General features: G+C 41.2%; 1 protein-coding gene across 1 annotated transcript in view; it reads left to right on the top strand.

Annotated features, from left to right (window-relative positions):
- The window catches only part of Lyg2 (lysozyme G-like 2), a 13581-nt gene extending 5211 nt beyond the window's left edge, over positions 1-8370 (top strand). Inside the window, exons 2-5 of the mRNA XM_013019789.1 lie at positions 3648-3788; positions 4565-4761; positions 7008-7146; positions 8252-8370. Of these exons, the coding sequence (XP_012875243.1) occupies positions 3648-3788; positions 4565-4761; positions 7008-7146; positions 8252-8370 (596 nt within the window). The remainder of the gene's footprint in view (positions 1-3647; positions 3789-4564; positions 4762-7007; positions 7147-8251) is intronic.
- The last annotated feature ends 16749 nt before the right edge of the window (positions 8371-25119 follow it).

Here is a 25119-nt window from a genome sequence, read left to right as displayed (position 1 = left end):
TCTTTGATCCATTTGGAGTTGATTCTGGTGCAGGGTGATATATAAGGATCTAGCTTTAGTTTTCTACAAGTAGTTAACCAATTTTGCAAGCACCATTTACTGAAGAGGCTGTCTTTCTTCCATTCTATTTCCTTAGCTTCCTTATCAAAGATTAGATGGCTATAGGTCTGTGGGCTTATTTCTGGGTCTTCAGTTCTATTCCATTGGTCCTGAGGTCTGTTCTTGTGCCAGTACCAAGCTGTTTTGATTACTGTGGTTTTGTAGTAGAGTTTGAAATTTGGTATTGTTATTCTTCCAATACTGTTCTTTCTGCTAAGAATTGTTTTTGCTGTTTGGGGTCTATTATTGTACTAGGAAATAATTTTATAACATAATGTATAGCTCCACCTCTTCTTTCATTTCATATCTCTCTAGTTTGTCACCATTGGTTTTTGGCCTCACTTATTCAGCCATCCATACATTGGTGACATGTGCATTGTTTCCTACTGTTATAAACATAGATGAAAGGAATAGCCTCTTGTACAATTCTCTACAGCAAGGAATGAGACTGCCCACTGTGGTTTGGATGAGTGTTCTCCAAAGCTCATTTGTTAAACAGTGTCCCTGAGGGGCACTCTTGGGAGATGCAGTGGACCTTTGGGAGGTAAGGCTTTATTAGACATCCTTAGATCATTGAGAACATGCTCTTGTAGTGGATTAAGGAAACCAGGCTCTCAACCATTCCTGACTTGTGATGTAAATGAGGTTTCTCAACAGGACACACTCTCTATAGACTCGAAGCCATGGTGTCTCTTTATCTTGGATCAGAACTTTCCTAAGTGTGTGCTAAAATATACCTCTTTATTTCACTATAGTGACAGAAAGCTAATGAGCATGCTGCTTATTAACTCATAGCTTCACCCACAGAATATGCTGTTAAACTTCTGGCTTATTATTAATTGAAGGACTGAAAAATTCTGTCTTTATAAATGTTTTCTTTGTTGAACAAAGAGGTTATATTTCTATATTTCCATAATGTTTTAATGTGGTTTTCTCATTTTCCAAATGTGTTTGAGCATCACTTAAAATATTTAAGGATAGTTTAACTTTTGGCCTATGAACTATTCATATCTCTGATGATACAAATGAAGTGATATTTGAATATACTTGAAGGCATAAAGGCAGCCAATCATGTAGCTATCTGGAGCAATAGTATTCTAGGAAAAATGATCTGCCTACTATGTTAAAGGATGGGAACAGAGAAGAATGGGAGTGAGGAAAGGGAAGGGAAAGTCAAAAAGGAGTAAGGAGACAAATCAGATAGAGTGTGGAGGACACAATACCAACTTGGTGATGGTAAAACTATGGAATGTTAAGAGAGACTATTCTGGCTGAGTGAAGAACAGACTGCAAGAATGGAGCAAAGAGGTCAATTGGAAGCTGTCCTTATAATCCAGATAAACAGTAATGATAATTTGTATTATTCTATTAGCAGAGTAGGGAAAAGGAGTGAACTTCCAAGAGATGGTTTCTGTTTTCTGCCTCATTTCCACCCCACATATATCCATTTTACATGTGATTTGTATAATGGCAATACATAATCTATTCACTGAGAGTTAGTATCTGAGCAGACAGGTTCAGACTCCTGCAGATATCAAAATCTGAGGATACTCAAGACCTTATACAGAATGGCCTAGTATTGGCATAGGACCTATGCACATTTTTCTGTACTCCAAACGTCTCTTGACGACTTATAATATCCAACATAAGAACAAGGCTCTGCAAATAGTTATTTGCTTAGAAAACAGAAAATTAATCTGTATAAATTCCTTATGGACATAATCTCACTCAATCTTCTGAAAACTATCTATCCCATTCATACCTTACAGATGTTTTCTGTGTGTTTCATAGCCACAACTCTGAGGGGCTTAGCAGGTGCCAGTGTGATTGTCGCTCTGTGAATCACACAGAAATCCACATCTTAGAGTGTAAAATGGCTTTTCTGATGCCTGATTTCTCACATCTTAATTATCATATTTCTCAGTGTATCCTGATTTATTTGATAATTTCACTGTCTAATTTTATGGTCCATTTGCAATTCCTTTTTGCTACTTGTTCTATATCTAATTCTACGACAGTGTGCAGTGTCTTTACACAATTACATTAATTAGAACTATACATGTAGTAGGGAGAGCAAATCCATCTGTGAATAAACATTACTTTCATAGCCAAGTGTGGCAGTACACAACTGGAATTCCAACTTTATCTTAGAAACAAGCTAGGCCAGGCACAGGTGGTTCACGCCTGTAATCCTACCTACTCAGGAGGTTGAGATCTGAGGATCACAGTTCAAAGGCAGCCCAGGCAGAAAAGTCCATGAGACTACCTCCAGTAAACCACTAAAAAACCAGAAGTGACTCAAGTGGTAGAGCACTTGCCTTGAGCTGAAGCGCTGTGACTCAAGTGGTAGAGCACTTGCCTTGAGCTGAAGCGTGCAGGGACAGTGCCCAAGCCCAGAGTTCAAGCCCCATGAACGACAAAACAAACAAACAAACACAAAACAAGCTGGGCATGGTGATTCACACCTCTGATTCTAGCTACTCAGAAGGCAGAGGTGAGAGGATTGCCATCATCTGTGTGGCCCTATGTAAAATAAAACAAACTAAAAGCAAAAGGACTAAAGGTATGTTTTAAGTTGTAGTGTACTTCATCTAGATCCTGAGTTAAGTCCACAGCACCACACACACACACACACACACACACACATTTATATGTTGAGACAATATGTGGTTTTTTACTTTAAATGATTTGTCATACTTTGTTTATTCTAACAAGTATTTGTAACTTTAATGTACATATCTATAATCAATGGAATTATGAGAACAAACTTTTCAAAATTCTGAAAATAATCAAATTTCCTTTATCAAACAGACCTGAACAGAAGTACTCAAATAATACTGAGAGTAAAGATAAGAAGAGATTGTCTTTATAATAATTTTTATTTCTAATTTTATTAACTAGACATAGAAAACTTACTTTGTAACATGACATAGAATATGTTTCCCTAATTATGAGAGTATGCACTTATATGTGGAGGCCCTGGATTCAATCCTCAATGCTGAAAGAAAATAAAAAGTCTGTGACCATTTAATCAAAATCAAGATTGAAGCAAATTTTTTGGGGGGGTTGAGGGGGTCCGGTTGTGGGGCCTGAACTCTGGGCCTGGGCACTGTCCCTCAGCTCTTCAGCTCAAGGCAAGCGCTCTACCACTTGAGCCACAGCGCCACTTCTGGCTTTTTTCTTTTTGCTTATGTGGTGCTGAGGAATCAAACCCAGGGCCTCATGCATGCAAGACAAGCACTGTACCACTGAGCCACCTTCCCAATATTTGAGATCTATACAAATGGGTTTTCACAATACTTTGTATGGTGTTTTAGAATTAATTAAGTGCTGTATTAAAAACTAAACCCAAAATGTTGGAAGAGTGTGAAGGGATCATTTCTGTTTTGTCTACTGAAGCCAGATTTGTCACATACACACACACACACACACACACACACAAGTAATTCAGAAGGAAGTCTAAGATCTTTCTCCTTGGTTTTGGTATATCTTTAATAGCAGCATTTTCTCACAGATTTCACACAAATGATCATTCTCTGCTCTGCCAGGCACTTCCAGGGCCTCATATTCTTTCACTCATGCCATGAATCCTCGCCTGCATCCTCGCCTGTACCATGGTTGCTACGGAGACATCATGACCATGGAGACCTCTGGGGCCCCCTGTGAGATAAACAATTTGATTAGTTGTGGTAAGTGAGAAAAAATACAACAGACATTTGACCTTTCTCACCAAATTTAGATTCCTTTTCTTAGTCAATTTTGAGAAGGCATCATCATTACTACAAATAAAAAATATCTAATTTAAAAGTTATTAATAGTTTCCATATATAGAAATAAGCACATTTGGGCAATGTTTGGAAAAAAGAGGGAGAATGAAAACAAATAGTTTGTTAGATTGAGTCAGAATTCTGTTTATTTATTACAAGTACTGGGACTTGAACTTGGGGACGGGCGCTGTTAGTCATTATGCTTTTATGCTAGACCCATGAGCCTTTAAAGCAAGCCTCTTGCTCTTTGTCCTTCCTCTCCTTCGAAATCTGTTCAAATACTTCTTCAAGATGTTACCCTGGTTTTAGAGAGCCAGACTGGAAGGAGCCATAAGGTCATATGTAATTCCACACCTTCAAGTCATAGATCAGCGTGTTGAGGCTCAGCAGGAAGGAGCAACTTCAGACACAAAACTAGGAGGCGGCACAACCAGATTAAAGCTGACATTGGCTCAATCCAGTGCCCTCCCTTCAATAGGCATGCATGATAGAAAGGAGGAAAAGCAGAGCACCAGGGGCACCTGTCCCAGGTTGTGAACCTATCTGACTTTCTTCAATCAGAGATCAGAATGATGGATGTCTGAGAACGGCTGCTCCATGATATAGGCAGTGGTTAGGGGCTATAGGAAAACTAAGTGACCTTTGAGCAAGGGTCTTCTTCTGGAGGAGAGGAAACAATGTCTTTTTTATTGGCTTAGGGATCCGTGGTTCTGAAATGTTTGCTGAGATGGATCTAAAAGCCCTAAAGTCTTACCAGATTGTGATCAAAGAAGTGGGACAAAGATACTGCATCGATCCAGCTGTCATCGCAGCCATCATATCCAGGGAAAGCCATGGTGGAACTGTCCTGCAAAATGGCTGGGACCACAGGGGACTTAAATATGGCTTGATGCAGGTATGTAGAGTTTGTCATCTCCACTCATCCTTCCTTGCAGAAGAAGCCCAGCCCAAACGGGAAATACTGTACATTTATGGTGCTTCCAATCCCCCCAAACAGCCTCATGTCTGGCTCTAAAGATTTCAGTACACTTTGATGTGGGATTTTTGTAACACATTTTTGGTATTTCAAGGCTTATCAGTTAGTGGGCATCTCTAAAATGTGCTATGTATACCATAACTACAACTGAGCAATAAATACGCAACGTACTTCAATTGGGAAAATTTCATCCATATGAGTTGTAGGATTATATAATTAAGTCCTATGTGAACCCATATTTTCCTCTTGATTAATTGAAGGAAAGAGGTTCAAGATACCTGAATATTTGCTCTCAGATTGTATTTTAAATCCCCTGTAGAAACTCAAGCTTCTAGACTTCACAGTTAGAAATGAAAGTTGTTGGAATTTTTTGTTTATTTTTGAGACTGGATCTCATTATGTAGCCTCGGCTGGCCTTGAAGTTATGATTGAAATTATGATCTGCCTTCTGCCTTGGCCTCCCAATGCTGGGGTTATAGGCATACACTTCTATGACTGTCTAGAAACAGATTTTTTAAACACTTGTATTATTATATCTTTAAGTAGTTGTACAAAGAAGTTCCCATTCTACAGAACAGAATATGAGTACAAAGTATCTGACAACATTGTCACCTATTGCTCCTAACCCATCCCTTCTCTCACTTTTTTTTAAAAATCGAGATTAGGTGATTACATAAATTTCACATATTTCACAGTATTGTGGAATAGTGATTCTTAGAGTCACAAACACATTTTAACCTTCACAAGGCAAATTGTCATTATCATGGTCTATAAAGTCTGTGAATTCTATGGGCTTTGACAATACAAATAAATTATTTCTTCCACATCAGGTGATGATTACATTTCTTTTCTTTTGCTTAGTGTAGGCTGTTCCTTCTTTCCCTCTCATCCCTCCCTTCCCATTGCTGTCTTTGGGTTGCTTAGTTCTTTTTCTTCTATGTCCAGTGCAGCTGATGGGCCCCTTTGTTTTATGTTGTTCCATTTCCCACTTATTCTGGAAACAGACTTTTATTTATTTATTTATTTATTTCTCAGTCGTGAAGCTAGAACTCTGGGCCTGTGCGCTGTCCCTCAGCTCTTCAGCTCAAGGCTAGTGCTCTACCACTTGAGCCACAGTTCCCTTAGAGACTTTTTTTGGGGGGGGTCCAGTCGTGGGGCCTGAACTCTGGGCTTGGGCACTGTCCCTCAGCTCTTCAGCTCAAGCCTAGCGCTCTACCACTTGAGCCACAGCGCCATTTCTGGCTTTTTTCTTTTTGCTTATGTGGTGCTGAGGAATCGAACTCAGGGCCTCAGACATGAAAGGCAAGCGCTCTACCACTGAGCCACCTTCCCAGCCCCCATTAGAGACTTTTATTTGAATTAGCTAGATAATTGTTTCCACTACAAATGTCTAGACTTTGAAACAACTTATTCCCTCTTCTTCCTCTTCCTTTCTTCTTGTGTATTTGGAGGCTTAGCTAAAACCAAGCATGTCCATTTTCCCCAAACTTTACTTTGTTTCTCTGACTCTCTTCTTTATGAAAGACAAACCAGTAGGATTGAATTGAGTAGATTGACTTTGGGTGAGGGGAGATAAAAAGACAGATCTCTCTGGGTGCCGGTGGCTCACACCTGTAAGCTAGCTACTCAGAATGTTGAGATGTGAGGATCACAGTTTGAAGTCAGCCTGGGCAGAAATGTCCCCATGAGACTCTATCTCCAACAAACCACTCAAAAACCATTAGTAGAGCTGTGGCTCAAAATGATGGAGTGCTATCCCTGAGCTAAAGAGCTCAAGAACAGTGCTCAAGCCCTGAGTCCAGGCTCCATGATCAGAAAAAGAAAGAAAAGAAGAAAGAAAGAAAGAAGGAAGGAAGGAAAGAAAGAAAGAAAAGAAAGGAAGGAAGGAAGGAAGAGATAGAAAGAGAGGAAGAAAGAGAGAGAAAGAAAGAAAAAAGGAAGGAAGGAAGGAAAGGAGAGAGGGAGGGAGGGAGGGAGGAAGAAAGAGAGAAAGAAAGAGGGGAGAGGGGAAGGAAGGAGGAAAAAAGGGAGGGAGGGAAGAAGGGAGGGATGGAGAAATGTGTCAGGCCAAATCTGTTAGATTGACTGAAAGGAGGAGAAATTAAGAGCAGCAGAAAACTGTGTTACCTTGTCCAGATGCTGACATTATTGTCTGAATTTTCTAGCTTGATAAACAACTTTACCATCCAGTTGGTGCCTGGGACAGCAAAGAACACCTTTTACAGGGCGTTGGGATTCTAGCAGACAAGATAAAGGCGATCCAGAGAAAATTCCCCACGTGGAGCGTGCCTCAACACTTAAAAGGTAGGGCTCTTTGGGCTTCAAGGGGCAGGAATGACACGATGAAACCTCAGATGTGTCCTGAGAGCACCTGGGAGCCTTCCTACTGGGTCAGCCATGGCTAGCAGGACTTGCTGTGGTAGCAGTCTCAGAACCATAGTTACTTTGAGTGGTCTGCCTTCATCAACTTCTTAAGTCTATGTAAGATGTGGGAGTTGCTGGTATCATCCATTGAGTGGTGTCTTGATAGTTAACAGTAGTTTAAGTGAGTATATTATCCTTCTTCTCATAGGGTTTTCCATGATACAAAAAGCTATTAACCGTTTTCTAAATGGTCTGAATAAACTTTTGCTCTGTGAGCAGTCTCCAGTCTTCGAGTACCCTGAGAAGCCCAGTGGAAATTTCTGTTTGGCTGAACATAGGATTTCTCCCCCTACAAATTTTTACAAATTTGCTCTTTCTTCTATAGTTTCTGTGGCTGTGTGTGTGTGTGTGTGTGTGTGTGTGTGTGTGTGTGTGTGTGTGAATGCATGTATGTATGTATGTATCTGTCTGAGTGAATTATTGAATAAAGGAGAGACTATCACAATTTCATACTAAAGAGTTACTGGATATCTAGTTCTTCCAGGTCTACACTACACACAAACCAAAACTGGCCATTGTAGAGAGAAAAAGAAAGGGGAGGGAGAAAGGGACAGAAGAAATGAGAGAGAGAAAGCAGGGGAGGGGGAAGGGAGAACAAACAAATTAGAACCTTTCTAGTGATTTTTTTTGTCATTGGCCTGAACTCTGGGCCTGGGCGCTGTCCCTCAGCTCTTCAGCTCAAGGCTAGCGCACTACCACTTGAGCCACAGCACCACGTCTGGCTTTTTTTCTGCTTATGTGCTGAAGAATCAAACCCAGGGCCTCATGCATGCAAGGCAAGCACTCTACCACTGAGCCACCTTCCCAGCACCTTTCTAGTGCTTCTTAAAACATCTTTTTAGGAAAGGAAAAAGGGAAAAAAAATTTGAGACTGTTAACTTTGGGAAATTTTTCTGGGGGTGGGGTGTGAATATCGTGGAAATGTTTATATCTTATTTCTACTGTTAGCTAATATTGGAGTGTAAACCTCTATATTTCATTTCAGGTGGTCTCTCTGCCTTCAAGTCTGGAATTGACACCATTGATACACCCATGGACATAGATGCTGACTTAGTTAGTGACATTATAGCCAGAGCTAAATTCTTCAAAAAGCATGGTTTCTAGGCAAAGAAGCACTGTAGGTGAGCCACATGAATAGGGTACTCAGCCCTTCTTTAAAAGTTTGATATCAACATATTGTGCCCAATATTGCCAAGAAGTGACTTAAATCATGAAACGAATGTTGTTTCTTAATCATCTTAATGAAATCACACACACACACACACACAGAGAGAGAGAGAGAGAGAGAGAGAGAGAGGCTGCTGGAAATGTAGCCTAATGACAGAACACTTGCCTCCAAAGTGCAAGGTCCCATCCCAAATCCCACAAGGAAAAAGAAAGAAAGGAGGGAAGGAAGGAGAAAGGAGAGAAAGAGAGGAGAGAGAATCATCCTATTTCACAATATGGCATTCATAGAATGTACAGAGACATACATATAATTGTTTTGTAGTCAATATAAATGCCATGGCCACAATTCTACCTCTTCCAGTAAGGCCTTACTTTAGCCTACAATGTCTGTGCTCACCTAAACCATCTACCTGAATTCTTACAGAAATGTTAAGTGAGAATCACCTGAGCCTTTGTCCTTTTCCCAGTATCTGCCAAAATCACCAAAATTTGGCTCATGAGTAGTTCCTGGCTCATAAGCCAATGAACCTATGGCTCAATGGAGAAGCTAATGGTGGAATTCCAGCTTCTTAAGGAACTGAGAATGACCTTAAAGAGATACACACTACATCTCTTAAGAACCACACCAATCTTTTGCATCTCCTCTTGCTGAAGGTCCATCAACCATTTTCTTTTCTCCTATTTCTCCTAGCTACTAATAAAATCTTTAAAAATAAGTATGTGTCACCTGAATTAGATTTTTATTATAAGCAAAAAAACTTATTTCTGGACATTATAAGCAATGAGGAAATTACTAGAAAATCACTTGAAGGCTCACTGAATAGACATGAGAAGCCAGGCATCTCTATGATATGGGGAGTAGTAATACTTGACCATACTTAATGGTTTGTGAATAGATTAGCAACCTCCTAATAGGTGAATTCTAAAGGCTTTACCCCATCCCTTCATCAATGTGCTTCGCTTTCATAGTCCTTGGGGAAAGACTTCGGTTAGCTTAACTTGGGTCAAATATACACCTACTTCTTGGCTATTTTGCTCTTTGGTGTTGCAAGGTACTACCTCCAATAGATGGGGGCAATTTTTGACAAGGAAACTAGATGCTGATTGTAGCTTTTACTTGCAGAGTCAGAAGAGGATACTACACCATGTTGGAATGTAAAGTTCTTGCCATGTGGCTCCTGCTGAGCATTTCAGTCCCTTTGGAGATATTTGGTAGATGTCTGTGCCAATCACTTTTCCTTCTAACAAGGAATGGAATCCTCCTCCCTCAACTAGTGAGACACCTTGGAGAAAGCCAAGTAAACTTTTTTCTGCTAAATGACCTCGCAGGCAGAACTAGAAATCTCTTTCACTGGGAAAAACCCATAGTCAGCTAGTGTGTCAGTGTGCAGCACAATCTTTTGTGATTGGTTAAATCCCAGGCTGTACCACTTCATTAAATACTTTGACTCTTGTCCCTGAATGGAGTCAATCCAGGATTTTCTTCAGAAGCCTGTTTTGCTTATAGATGATTTAGTTGGGACTTTCCTGCCAAAACATATGTTTCAAATAATCACTATAAGGATAAAGTACATCCAGACAAGACAATTTTCTTTTTCTTTTTCTTTTTTTTTTGCCAGCTCTGGGGCTTGAACTCAGACTAAGCATTGTGCCTAAGGGCTTATTTTTCTCAAGGCTAGTGCTCTACCACTTGAGCCACAGCTCCACTTCTGCCTTTTTAGTGGTTAATTAGAGATAAGAGTCTCACAGACATTCTTGCCCAGACTGGCTTCAAAATAATATCTTCAAATCTCAGCCTCCTGAGTAGCTAGGATTACAGGCATGAGCCACCAGCATCTGGCCTATATTTTGAAAAATAAGAAATAGCAGACCAACATATTTCCTGAACCTATTCCCCTAGTGTTTTATGATGGGGAAACAGATTTTCTACCAAAGACCCCATACTCAAGATGTCATTTGGGCAATGTAGACACTAAAAAAAAAAATGTGAGTACTGATGACACCAGTATGAAAATGAATCAGTGGATTCAGGAACGGGTTGACACCAAGCAAAATTCATCATAAACCCAACCATCACAATGAACACTGGATCTCAACCTTGCAAGGGAACTATAAGGAACGGTACAAGCTTTCTCTCTCTGTCTCTGTCTCACACATACATACACACACCTATTATTTTATATTATCCTATTTAGGGAACAAGAACAGAAGTATTTTATTTATAATCAACTCCTGGGAATCACTGGTAGAGGGATCAGCTTGTAGATATGTGTGTGGTGATATATGTGGGTTAGGGTTACATGATTCCTTGTTACTCTGATCTGCCAAGCAAGTATACAGAACACTTTTCTGTATTTCCAAGAACAAGAGCCTGTTGGCACACATGCAAATCAAGTGAGAATTCTGAGAGGTCCAGAGACATGGTAGAATATTGACAGCATCTGCTTCATAGAGCTATACCTAGAGGCTGGCAACATCCCAGCCTTGTTTTCATTTATGATTTAAGAGCATGATCCAGGGCTGGAAAGGGGCTCAGTGGTAGAGTGCTTGCCTCCCATGCATGAAGCCCTGGGTTCAATTCCTCAGCATCACATAAACAGAAAAGGCCAGAAGTAGCACTGTGGCTCAAGTGGTAGAGTGCTTGCCTTGAGCTGAAGAGCTGAGGGACAGTGCCCAGGCCTAGAGTTCTAGTCCCACAACTGACCAAAAAAAAGAAAAAGAAAGAAAGAAAAGAACATGATCCAGGGCTGGGAAGGTGGCTCAGTGGTAGAGTGCTGGCTTCACATGCATGAGGCCCTGGGTTTGATTCCTCAACACCATATAAACAGAAAAGACCAGAAGTAGCACTGTGGCTGAAGTGGTAGAGTGCTTGCCTTGAGCTGAAGAGCTGAGGGACAAGCCCTACGACTGACAAAAAAAAAAAAAAGAACATGATCCAAATAATCATAATACGAGTAACACATGAGCCTCATGTATCTATGATTTCCATGCCAAACTTCTGCAAATCTATTAGAATTCAAAGTAATAGAATGGTCTCAGTCTTATCTCTTCTTCATCTCCAGCTCAACAACTAATTCCCAGAAACTCACTGAGAACATTGTCAAAGATGTTAAGACTCAGTGGTGGCACCATTAAACATTATATCATTGGCCATCCTCAACTTTCTTTGTGTAGTTTTTTCCTGTGTCCCATTGAAGAATAATAAATTTTTTCATGTGTACATCCTACTCTGCCAAATACCACTTCTTTTAGATATCCAAACACTAGACTCATAATGGATAATGAAAATTGTGTTTATATTTGTATTTCTTTGTCTTGGCCATCAATGCCTCATATGTCAAGAGATTGTAACATAATAAGAAAGACCTATTTGGTCTCTGCAGGATTGTACAATAGGAAAGAAAGGGAAGAAGTTCCAGCTTCCATACTTTGAGTTATAATAATGCTCGCAGCACTGATGTTTAAAGTCTTGTCTTACAAGACTCTTGTTTTGCCTCTGTTTTACAATACCAGTGGGGGAAACATCGTCAGATACAATGTCTATAATACAGTCAGGTAAAGTTTTACATAAAGCAAGTTCAAATATACTAATTTTCCTACAAAATTTTACTATACTTTTATTAACCCTTATGTTCCTAGTTTTCCTTCAATTTGGGCTTAAATAATAAATTTTGATTTTTTTAAATTAAGTTTTTTATTGTGAAAATACTACTTTCCAAAGTGGTTGAACAAGTTTACACTCCCACCAACAATGCAGTAAGGTTCCCTTCTGTCCATACTCCCAAATTACTCAAGCTGATTTAAAACTTTGGCAAAGTAGCAGGGTATAAAATTAACCCTCAAAATCAATGGCTTTTCTGTATGCCAACAATATGAAAAGCATGACTGAAATCACAAAAGCAACTCCATTTGTAATAGCCCCAGAAAAAATCAAATACCTAGGAATTAGCTTAACCAAAGAGGAATTAGCTTAACCAAAGAAGTGAAGGACCTCTATGATGAAAAGTTTAAAAACCTCAAAAAGGCAATCAAAACAGAACTTGGACAGTGGAAAAACCTTCCATGCTCCTGGATTGGAAGAGTCAACATCGTGAAAATGGCAATACTTCCCAAGGCTATCTACAAATTCAATGTGGTACCTATCAATATTCCAACTTCATTCTTCAAGGAAATAGAAGAGACAATCCAAAAATTCATATTGTTGGGTCTTCGTCCGTCCCACAAAAGACGGACCGGGTCCGAGGAGAGGTAAGTGCGGCGCTTGTCCGTTCCCCAGCCTCCCTCAGCCGTAGAAAATTCGTTTATTAACAGAGAGCAGCCCCTTTTAAAGACAAAAAGGGTGGGTGGCATGGTAAGGGAGGAAGAGGAACCAATCACTGTCAAGGTCACACCCTATCATTCACCTGAGCCTTCACGGGCTGGTTAGGCACTGATCGGCAGATCAATTGGGCTCTGCCCACTCAACTCTCTCCCAGTGCCATCTTGGCTGCCCATGTGCTCTACAGTAAATTAGGCTCTGCCCACTCAACCCCCTCTCAGCGCCATCTTTGCTGCCCATGTGCTCCACATCATATGAACAATAAAAACCCCGAATAGCAAAAACAATTCTTAACAGAAACAACAGTGCTGAAGGAATATCAATACTAAATTTCAAACTCTACTATAAAGCCATAGTAATCAAAAAAGCTTATTACTGGCAGAAGAACAGACCTCAGGACCAATGGAATAGAATTGAAAACCCAGAAATGAACCCACAGACCTATAGCCATCTAATCTTTGATAAGGGAGCTGAAAAAATAGAATGGAAGAAAGATAGCCTCTTCAGTAATTGGTGCTGGAAAATTGATAATCACTTGTAGAAAACTAAAGCTAGATCCTTATATATCACCTTGTACCAGAATCAACTCCAAATGGATCAAAGACCTCAATGTCAAAGCAGACACTCTGAAAACATTACAGGATGGAATAGGAGAAACCCTAGGTCTCCTTGGCACAGGCCCAAATTTCTTAATAGAGACCCAGAAACACAAGAAATCAAAAAAAGGTTGGACAAATAGGATTGCATGAAATTGCAGAGCTTCTGCATGGCAAAGGTAATAGGTAACAAGATCAATAGAAAGCCCACAGATTGGGAGATCTTCACTAGCCATACAATGGACAGGTCTCATATCTAAAATATTCCTGGAACTCAAAAAATTAAATCCCCAACAACAAAATCTCAAAGAAACAACTGCCCAATAAATAAATGGGCTAAAGTCTTAAAGAGAAACTTCTCTGAAGAGGAAAGAAGGATGGCCAATAACACGTGAAGAAATGTTCAACCTCCCTAGCCATAAAAGAAATGCAAATCAAGCCAGCCTGGGCAGGAAAGTCCGTGAGACTCTTATCTCCAGTAAATCACTAGAAAACCTGAAGTGGTGCTGTGGCTCCATAGGTAGAGTGCCTTGAACTGAAGAGTGCAGGGACAGCACCGAAGCCCAGAGTTCAATCCCCACGACTGACCAAAAAAAAAAAAAAAAGAAAGAAAGAAATGCAAATCAAAACAACATTGAGATACCACCTCACCCCAGTTAGAATGGCTATAATCAAGAACTCTATTTTCTTGATGTGGGCACTGAAAGTGATAAATTTGCTCCTCATGAATGGTTTTGCTGTGTCCCACAAGTTTCTTTGTGATGTCTTCATTTTCATTGAATTGTAGGAACTTTTTAATTTCTTCTCTAATTTCTTCTGTTACTCAGGTGTTGCTTAGAAGTGTGCTGTTCAATTTCCATGTATTTGAATAATTTCTGCGGTATGCTTTGTTTTTGAGAACTAGCTTGATTCCACTGTGGTTGGGATTATGTCAATCTCCTTGTATTTGCTTAGTTCCTTGCATGAACTGTGATATGGTCTATTTTGGAGAAAGTTCCATGGGCTACTGAGAAGTACGCATACTGTGTTGTTTTAGGGTGAAATAGTCGGTAGATGTCAGTTAGTTCCACTTGAAGTATTGCCTCACTTAATTTGGTAGCGTCTTTGCCAATCCTTTGGTTGGTAGACCTGTCCTTTGGTGAGAGTGGGGTGTTAAAGTCTCCTAGTATTATCGCATTTGGATCTATTTTATTCTGTAAGTTTGAGAGTATTTGCTTAACATATTTGGGTGCTCCAATGTTTCAGGAGTATAAGTTGATAATAGTAATATCATCCTCTTTGATTGTTCCTTGTATTAATATGTAGGGTCCTTCCTTGTCTTTTTGTATTGATTTTAATGAAAAGTTTGTTTTGTCAGATATCAGGATAGCTACTACTGCTTCCTTACTGGGGGCATTTGATTGGTAGATCCTTTTCAAACCCTTCACTCTGAGTATTTTTTGTATGTTTGGCTGAGAAGTGGGTCTCCTGAAGGCAACAGATGGATGGGTCATGTTTTCTGATCCAATCTGCAGTTATTTTTCTTTTGATTGGTGAATTAAGTCCGTTAATACTTAAGGTTATTATAGAGAGATGCATTGTGGTCCCTGTCATTCCCTGTTTTCCTTCTTTCCTTTCCTCCTGTGCTTACTAAGGTACACTTCTATTAATACCTGCCTGGTGCGTGTCCCCATTCCTGGTTGCTTTCTTCAGGTTGTGTTCCCCCTCATAGTATTCTTTGTAATGCTGGCTTATTGTTTATGAATTCATTTAGGTTTTTTTTTACTATTAAAAATTTGCATTTTTCCATCGAGTGTGAATGCTAGCTTTGCCAGGTATATCAGTCTGGGCTGGCAGTTATTGGTTCTCAGGGCTCGGATGGTACTTTCCCCAGCCTTTCTTGCATTCAGTGTCTGTGTGGAGAGATCTGCAGTGATTCTAATTTTTTTCCCATTGTAGTATAGCTCCTTCTTCGTTTTTGCTGCATGCAGGATTGTTTCCTTATTATTCAGATCTATCGTTTTTACTATAATGTGTCTAGAAGTGTTTCTCCTGGAACCCTGCTTGTTAGGTGTTCTATATGCTTCTGTTTCATAGGTAAGATGTTTTTTAAGATGGGGGAAATTTTCATTGATAATTTTGTTGAATAGGTATTGCACTTTCTAGTTTTGTTATTCCTCACCTTGGTCCACTCCAATTATACGAAGGTGAAATTTCTTGGCACTATCTGCTTGCTCTGGATTTCCCCTTGGCATAATTTAAGTGATTTTTCCATATCTGTGATGTTTTGGTCCAGTTGGTGTATTCTGTCTTCTGTAGCTGACACTCTAAATTCCATTTTGTTCACTCTGTTAACTATGGCTTCCATTGTGGTTTGCATGGAGGAAATGGACTCATTTATGGATTCGATGTTGGTACTCAAAGTACTAATCTCAACTCTTAGTGAGGTGTGTGCTGCCTCTATTTTTGTACTAATATCACCTCTTAGTAAGTTGTGTACTGCCTCTATTTTTGCATGCACCTCCTGTTTGAGACCCTGCATCTCTTTCGATAGTTCGTCCCTGTGTTCTTTAAATTTCTGGTCTATTTCTCACTTTAATTATTGAGTCCTTGCCTCCAGCATCTCTTGGATGTAGCTTTTGTCTTCCATTCCTGCTTTGCTCCCACTAGGGCTCTCCCCTAGGTGGCTGCTGGATTTTGGGGGTAGCTTGCTATCCTGGGTGTTGATAAACCTTTAATTTTTCTCTGTGATTTTCACATGGGGATTCAGAGATTATTGGAGGCTAATCTGAAGTTTTGTTTTGGTCAATAGGTGTCTGTCTTTGCTTGGTTTCTGTTTCTGGGCTGGTGGAGAGAGTCTGTACCTGGTCCCGGTTCTGTAGGGGGAGAGGCCGACCTCCAGCTGCTGGTCTGGCCCATGAAGGGCTCTTGGCTGTCTGTTGTAGATCACTGAGGGTTCCTGCCTTTAGAAGGACTGAGTAGCCTAGACCACTTCTGTTTACTCCTACAGGTACTCTTGGAGAGATTGAATGTGCTAGATGTAGTCTCCCAGTTGCTGAAGTCTGCTATGGGCTCCTGATTTTATTTTATTTATTTATTTTTTTGCCAGTTGTGGGCCTGAACTCTGGGCCTGGCCGCTGTCCCTCAGTTCTTCAGCTCAAGGCTGGTTTCCCACTATTTGAGCCACAACGCCACTTCTGGCCCTTTCTGCTTATGTGGCGCTGAAGAATCAGATCCAGGGCCTCATGCACACAAGGCAAGCACTGTACTGCTGAGCTACCTTACCAAACTGAGCTCCTATTATCAGGTGCTGGCAGCCTGAGTTGTCCAATTCCCAGACTGGGATATATGGGTCAGGTTCTGGTGGGGTTTGGGCTTCTGGTTTTCTTGCCCTGGACACCAGATCTTTTGCTGTCATGGGCGTGATTCCCAGGGGGTGCAGTTCCCTGTTTTCCCCCCTCTGCTGAGGTGTATGCTCAGCTTCTGACTTCAATTGGGAGGAGTTGGTTGTGTTGCTCAGGCACCGGATCCCCAAGCCTGGTCCTGGCTCCCAGTCCCCGTCCTGGGGCACGCCAGTTGGACCTGTGCTGTTGTGTATCCTGCCTGGGTTACACAGCCTGGAGTACACAGTTCAAGTTTCTTCCACTGTTTGCTGTTGTGACCCAGGGTGCTGTTCCTGGCTTGGGTGTTTAAGCTCCCTTCCAGGGGCATTCTTGATGTAGCCTGGCTGGCTAGATGTGCTCCACAGGCTGGTGGAGCTCACAAACAGTTCCCAGTTTTAGTGGGTCCTGTAGTCCAGGTGTTGGGGTAGGGTCTTGGTCAAGGACTGTGGTTCCCACCGTCTGGTCTCCCTTGATGGGTACACTGTCCCCTGTGGGGTATTCACCCAGGAGCTAGTTGTTATTTCTATGTGATGTAGGTAGCTGGTTGCCGCTGCAATCAGAGTTCCGTTGACATGCTTGTGGGCTGGGCCGGGCAGTGGTGGCTCTGTGTTTCTCCTCTGTCTCTGCCTCTGTTGATGCTGTTCAGATTGGTACTGTGGGATGGGCATCTGGCCTGTGTCCAAGGGGTGTGGTAGGGGTCTCTGTGCAGGTTCTGAGCGCTGGGGTTTGTCTCTGTTTGTGCTCTCCAGATCAGCACCAGTACCTTGCAGTTCTTCTGCCCCGGCTTTCTGTGGGCGACCTGTGTATTTCTAGGGTTCCTGCCATGGGGCCAAGTGGCTTTGGCAAGATGGAGCTCCCCTAATATGTTTGTTTTTATGGGCAAGGTGTGACTCTTGAAGGCAGCAGATAGAAGGATCTTGCTTTTTATTTTTTATTTTTTTAATTTTTTGGGTCCGGTCATGAGGCCTGAACTCTGGGCCTGGGCACTGTCCCTCAGCTCTTCAGCTCAAGGCTAGTGCTCTACCACTTGAGCCACAGTGCCAATTCTGGCTTTTTTCTTTTTGCTTATGTGGTGCTGAGGAATCGAACCCAGGGCCTCGAGCATACAAGGCAAGCACTCTACCACTGACTCACCTTCCCAGCCAGGATCTTGCTTTTTAATCCAACTAGACAGTCTATGTTGCCTAATTGGAGAGTTAAGTCCGTTAATGTTGTGTTAGGACTGAGAGGTATTTGGTAGTTCCTGCCATGTTATCCATCTTCTTTGGGGCTGTGATGACTGGGTTCTTCCTATGGTTCTTGGATTCTCAGTTTGGATGCGTTTTCTTGGCCTTCATTGTGGTCTTGCTGGTTTACTATGTGTAGAACATCTTTAAGTATTTTTGTAGGGCTGATTTGGTGGAGATAAATTGTTTTTCTTTGCTATGGAAGGTTTTTATTTGACCTTCTCTTATGAAGGAGAGTTTAGCTGGGTACAGTATTCTTGGTTGATAGTTGTTTGTCTTTAGGGAGTGGCATACATCATTCCAGGCTCTTCTTGCTTTGTCTATGTTGAGAAATCTCAGGTTATTCTAATTGGTTTCCATTTATAGGTGATTGATCTTTGCTCCTTGATAGATTTAAGGATCCTTTCCTTGGTCTGAATTGATCCTGTGTGGATTAAAATGTGACTGTGAGATATCCTGTTCCGGTCTGGTCTATTTGGGGTTCTAAAAGCTTCTTGTATCTGAATAAGCCTATCTTTTTGCATGTTTGGGAAGTTCTCTGCTAGGATCCTGTTAAATAAATTTCCTAGACCATTAACTTCTGTCTCTAGGTGCTCCTCTACAGCCATCATCCTCCGATTAGGCTTTCTGATGGTATCTTCCAAATGTTGAATAGATCTAACATATTTCTTGGATTTGTTTTGGATAGTTGTATGTTCTTTCTCTATAATATCTAGGCTGTCTTCAATCCCTGAGATTCCATCTTCTGCATGATCTAACCTACTGTCAAGACTTTCTATTTTGATTTTTATTTCCTTTCCTTCTAATTGCTTGGTTAATGGCTCCAATTGTTTCCTTCCAAGGCCTGAGTTGGAGCCAGCTGCTCAGTCTGGTCTTTGTTAGTACAAAGATGGGGATCTTCTCCAGTGCTGGGGGAGGAGTTGCCTTCCCACTGTGGCTCTGTGAGAAGGAGTGAGGATATCAGGGTTCTACTCACACCAGACTCTTGGTTCCTGGGCCATCCCTTGTCTGCAATCAGCAGGATGAAGAGTTCTGCTCCTTATCAATTCTTGCTGGTAGTAAATCTGCTCACATGCCACATCTGACGTCTTTGTCCCAGACTTTCTCTGTTGGTATGGCGGCCACCACAGCCCCACAGCCGTTGCAGCCGAGACTACTGGCAAGTGCTCAGATCTGTCTCCTTGACCAAGCTGCCTGGATTTTCCCTCTCTGGCCAAACTCTCTGTACCATGATGGCACACTTGGTGTGATTCTCTAGCTTAGGACTGTTCACTGGAACACTAAACTGCTTTCTTTGCGAGAGCTTGTTTAGCCTCCAGCTTCTCCTTTGCCATCTTCCTCCAGTCTCTAAATTTTGATTTGCAATAACAGAAGTGCTACCCAGTCAGATAAAACTATCCTCATAAAACATTCAAGTAAAGGAGACACAATTTCCTTACTCAAAGGCTTTCATAATTTTATTGACCTTTACATCTCTATGTTCTCTCAATTTGACTGTAGCCCATGCAAGGGCTTAATCAATGAGTTTCGATACCATGGGTCTCCAAAATCACTTAGTCCTGGGAACCTCACCTCACAGACCTTTTACCCCCTTATGCACATTCAGCTTTGGATTCCCAGGGAAAATACCATCTAAAGGACTCTTGTCTTTTTGTCCATCTCTATCTTAAGTAATCTGTCTTACTACAACCCTAGTGATTGCTAGGGTAGATTTTCATTATAAAATAGATTTTTCATTGTAAACTTTGCCTTCCACATTTTAAAATTGCTCCTAGGGCAAATAGAGCCAATATAATCTGGGTTTGGAATGCTCCCAAAGGCCTATGTTCCCCACCTGGTGCTATTGGGAAGTGATAGACTATTCAAGAGAGAGTACCTAAAAGGAAGTCTTATGAGAGGTGTGCAGTGTGCACTTGAAAGGGGTAGGTTCCCAGCCCCTTTCTCTTCTCCTTGTTATGTGAGGTGAATGGTTTTGTTCTACACATATTCCGTCATGACGTACTGCCTTGGTCACAGGCCACGAAACAATGGCCAGCCAATCAAGGACTAAAATCCCCAAGAATGAGTCAAAATATACTTCTAAAACATCAGCAGACAAATAGATCAAGAAAATGTGGCTGAAAAGGAGGCTGAGATATGAGGACCACAATCTGAAGCCAGTCTGGGCAGAAAAGTCCCTGTGAGACTTATCCCCAATAATGACTCAAAAAGGCTAATATGTTGCTGTAGCTTAAATGGTAAAGTGCTAGCCTTGAGTACTTAGGGCTCCAAGGCCCTGAGTTCAAGCCCTCTGACTGGCAAAAAAAAGAAAAGGAAGAAAGAAGGAAAGAAAGGAAGGAAGGAAGGAAGGAAGGAAGGAAGGAAGGAAGGAAGGAAGGAAGGAAGAAAGAAAGAAAGAAAGAAAGAAAGAAAGAAAGAAAGAAAGAAAGAAAGAAAAAGAAAGAAAGGAAGGAAGGAAGGAAGGAAGGAAGGAAGGAAGGAAGGAAGGAAGAAAGAAAAAGAAAGGAAGGAAGGAAGAAAGGAAGGAAGGAAAATGTGAGAAGAAAGGAAAGAAAATGTGGCATATGTAAGCAATGTCTTAGAATGATACTGTACTATTAGAAAGGAAAAAACTTGGAAAAAAATTATATTAAGTGAAGTAAGGCAGACCCAGAGAAACAAAGGTTACATGGCTTCCTTTATTTCTGGTAGACAGAATACACTTATAAAGCTACAAGTAAACACACTGGGTGAGATGTGTTTACAAATGAATTGACTTAAGTATAGAAGACTCTATGGAGAGCTCAAATACTATAATCTTTTAGAAAGACAAGGATAAAACCCAACAAAATCAACACCAGAAAATGGGTACATCCAAGGGGGGGTGGCACCAAGGGGCAAGGGATAGATGAAAGGGGAAAGCAGGGGAGAATGCAGTCAAGAATTTACTATAAATAGCACAAAATTAAGAAAAGGGAAGGGGTGGGTCAAAGAAGGATGAGAATGTTCAAAGGGCCCCACTGAGCAAGATAAATTGTATTCATAAACTGCTTTTTCATATGGCATCTCCATGTAAGTAAAACTACTTAAAAAGAAATCTGTTGACTGATGGATTGATTGCAGTACTGGGGTTTGAGCTCAGGGCCTCACTCTTGCTAGATAAGCACTATACCACTGGAGCCATGTATGACTTCTAGTCCTTTTGTTCTTTTAGCTTAAAAAAAATATTTAAAGTTTTTGCCAGAGCCGACCCCAAACCATCATTCTCCTACTTCTATCTCCCAGTTAGCTATGATTACATGGTAAGCCCTCATGTCTGGCTTTTATTTTTATTTATTTTAGTATTAAGTTGTTGTATAAGAGGTCATATTTACATAATCAGTACACTGCATCTTAATGCTAGTCCTTCCATGGTTCTCCCCATTATTCTCCTCTCATCCCTATACTTATTATAGTTCAACTTTCCCTAATGTACAATAAATATGACATTTGCTTAGCCTTCCTGTGCTCCACCTTGTTGCCCCCACAAACACATTTCTGCTTCCTAGTATTCATTCTGTTAAACCATTCATTAGTTCAGTTACACCACTGGACTCTTTCCCCAAGTGCACCGTACTTTTAGTCACTTTGTGTGTAAATACATAGAGCCTTGAATATGTTATCATGAATATCTGTATTTTAGATCTAGCTTCCACGTGAGGAAAAAAATGTACCGTTTTATCTCTCTCAGTCTGACTTAACTTACTCTAGGTTTACCCATTTCCCTACAAATGACACATTATCCTAATATATGAATAAAATTTCATTGTATGTATATGCCACATTTTCTTGATCTGCTCATTTGTAGGGCAATGGCCATTTCTATAACTTGGCTACCGTGGTAGTACAGCAATGAACATAAATGTGCAAGTGTCTACTTTATCTCGACTTATCTGGATAGATGCCCAAGAGTGGTATTGTTGGATAATAAGGTAGTTTATGTTTATTTTTAATGTAGTTAATGTTTAATAGTTTAGTTGTCTTTTTTTTGGTCAGTCGTGAGGCTTGAACTCTGGGCTTGGGCATTTGCTGTCCCTGAACTCTTCAGCTCAAGGTGAGTGCTCTACTTGAACCATAGCACCACTTCCAGTTTTCTGGTGGTTAATTGGAGGTAAAAGTCTCATGGACTTTCCTGCCCAGTATGGCTTTGAACTATGATCCTCAGATCTCAGTCTCCTGAGTAGCTAGGATAATAGGCATGAGCCGCCAGCACCCATCTTATATTTAGTTTTTTTGAGGAACCTCCAAACTGCCTTCCAGAGTTGCTGCACTAGTTTACAATCCCAACAGTGTATCAGCCCCTCCCCCACCATCCCTGCTAGCATTTATCAATGTTGGTCAATGATATTGATGTGAGATAGAATCTCAATGTTGTTTTGATTTGCATTTCCTTTATGGGCAGGGATGTTGAGCATTTCCTTATATGTTTTCTGGCCATTCTTCTGAGAAATCCTTAGTGTTCTGAAAAGATTATGAGAGGCAAAGGAACAACAGTAGAAGAATCCCACTCATCCACAGTTTCTAGGGTAAGTTCCAGAAGGGACCTCCCAGTCTAGCCTAGTAGACTAGAAGTCCCTCATGATCCCTGCCTCCTGGCAGTCACTGTGTAATTGCCCTTCTTCAAGAGAGGGCCTCCAGCCAAAAGAACACAAAGATGGTGGCATCTACATGTTTGTAGATGCCTCAGTATACATCTTGTTTGTCCCTCTCCAAAGCTGGTTTTGAGGATGCAATATTCTATCGATCTTACAGCCAGAAGGAAATGGATTCTGTTAACCTCAGAGTGTGAGGGCAAACTATTTAGTTGAGGCCCTAATAGGTACCAGGAGGAAACTTTTAATTTGCAGCATTGGAGACCCTAAGAACACCCCGCTAATGTGTATCCACACTTATGACCCACAGAAACTGAAGTAATTGTGTGTTTAAATAAGACAGTTTTATGTTTGTTGTTACTGGCTTTACAGCAATATGAAACAAAGATGTATCTCTGAAGCCTTTCCTTTCTAGACTACTCTGAAAATGCAACTTAACATTTAGATATGTTCCTCCAGCTATGAGCTGCTGAGATTAGTTATTTAATCAAACCTTTATCTTTGGGTGAAAATTAACCAGTGTCTATAGAACATTCACATTAGTACAAAAAGAGAAGGCACTAAACTAGACGGGGTTATTTTTATTCTCACAGACGTGTTTCTTCAACCGAACTACAGGCAAGGACACGTGGAAGCACAGACTTCAGCTAGACTGAGCACTTGCTGAGATGAAAAGAAACAAAGAAAGAATAACTTCACAAGACCCCATTCAACAGAAAAAGCTTGGCGTGGTGGTAAACACCTGTTCTCTTAGCTATTTGGGAGGAATAAATAAGAATTTCACGGGTGCAGGCTGGTCCAGGTATAAATGTGAGGCCCTATTTAAAAAATAACTAGAATGTAGCTGTAAGGACAAGTGGGGCAGGAAGACCTGTCCCATGCTAATGTCACTGCCGTGCGCTGATGTCACATCCTTCCAGCCTACCACTGCAGGGGAGGGTGTCAAAGGGGGATAGGCTGTGGGTGGCTTGTGGAGCAGGCCACCAGATATAGACAGGCAGGGCGTTTGGAGGGGAGAGGGGGAGAGAGAAACACAAATGCAGGTAGGGAAGCAGCAAGAGGCATTTCCCAGAGCAGAGTGAAGAGGCCCATGGAAGGTCTAGGAGAGGCGGAGAGGCCTGCAGAGTGGAGAGGTGAGACCAGTGGGAAGGAGGAAGGAGGGAAAGGAAAAAAATACAAACTCACCCCTTTGGAGGCTGCAGCTGCTCCTGGTTCTGAGGTAGCCTAGGATAGGGCAGTTGCAGACCAACTAATAAAACTTCCTTGTCACCCTTAATTGTGCCTCTGTGGATTTTCTCACTCCCAGGTCATTACATAGCCTGGTGCTGTTGGGTCACACCTGTAATCCTAGCTACTCAGAGACTGAGATCTCAGGACTTCAGTTCAAAGCCAGCCCAGGCAAGAAAGTCTATGAGACTCTTATCTCCAATTAACCACCGAAAGCCAGAAGTAGAACTGTGGCTCAAGTGGTATAAGCACTAGCCTTGAGCACAAAAACTCAGGGACAGCACCCAGGTTCTGGGTGCTAGGTGCTAGGTTCAAGCCCTACGACCAGCATGGTAAAAGGAGTTAGAGGGGCTGGAGCCATAGCTCAAATAGTAGAGCATCTGCCTAGCAAATGTAAGCCCTAATTTCAAACCCTGGCAATGTCAAATAAAAAAAAAAGTCCTCTGAGTTTCTATATCCTCCAGGCCTTATACATACTGGGTATACAGTAATTGTTTAATTAAAATGGTAATTGCCAAAAAAACCAACCAACCAAAGTGAACTGCATTTAGGATTATTAATGCATGAGACTATGCTTCATTCCACACCCACATTTCACCTGACACTTCTGCTATGCAGTGCTCATTTCTGGACACTGGTGACTACCACCTGCAATCATAACTACTTAGGAGACAGATCCAAGACTGTAATTTGAAACAGCCCAGGCAGGAAAGTCCATGAGATTCTTATCTCCAATAAAATACCAACACACAAAAACAAAAACCAGAAGTAGAGCTGTGGCTCTATGGGACATAGCCCAGACCCTGAGTTCAAGACTCATGACCAGCACACACACACTCACACAAAATCAACACCTAGGTAAAGCCATTTGGGCCGGTTGGTCAGTGCTGGTGCTTTCAGTGCTGAACTGCAGAAAAGATAAGGGGAAAGAAAGGGCCCCAACCATCCAGGGATATTGCATCTTCAGTGAGCTGCCATAGGCTTTCCCAGGGTTTAAATTCTTCTCACATTCCTACTCCCCCATCCCCAGATATCAGAAATACAAGAAAACAGAAGTTCTCCCTTAAAGACAAATTATTTGTTTGTTTATTTATTTATGCATGCCAGTACTGGGGCATGTACTCAGGGCTTGGGCACTGTTCCTTAGCTTTTTTGCTCAAGGTTAGTACTGTACCACTTCCAGCTTTTTGCTGGTTAATTGGAAGTTAAGTGTCTCACCAACTTTCCTGCCTATATTTGCTTTGAACCATGATCCTCAGATCTCAGCCTTTTGATAGCTATGATTATTAGCATGAGCTACTAGCGTCTGTGTTTTTCTTCTTTTAAATATTATCTCAACTACTGACA

This window comes from Dipodomys ordii, unplaced genomic scaffold, assembly GCF_000151885.1.
Source record: "Dipodomys ordii isolate 6190 unplaced genomic scaffold, Dord_2.0 Scaffold47, whole genome shotgun sequence".
Classification (NCBI taxonomy): Eukaryota; Metazoa; Chordata; class Mammalia; order Rodentia; family Heteromyidae; genus Dipodomys; species Dipodomys ordii.
Note: the sequence above shows the minus strand (reverse complement) of the source record. Positions and strands in the feature narration are given on the sequence as shown.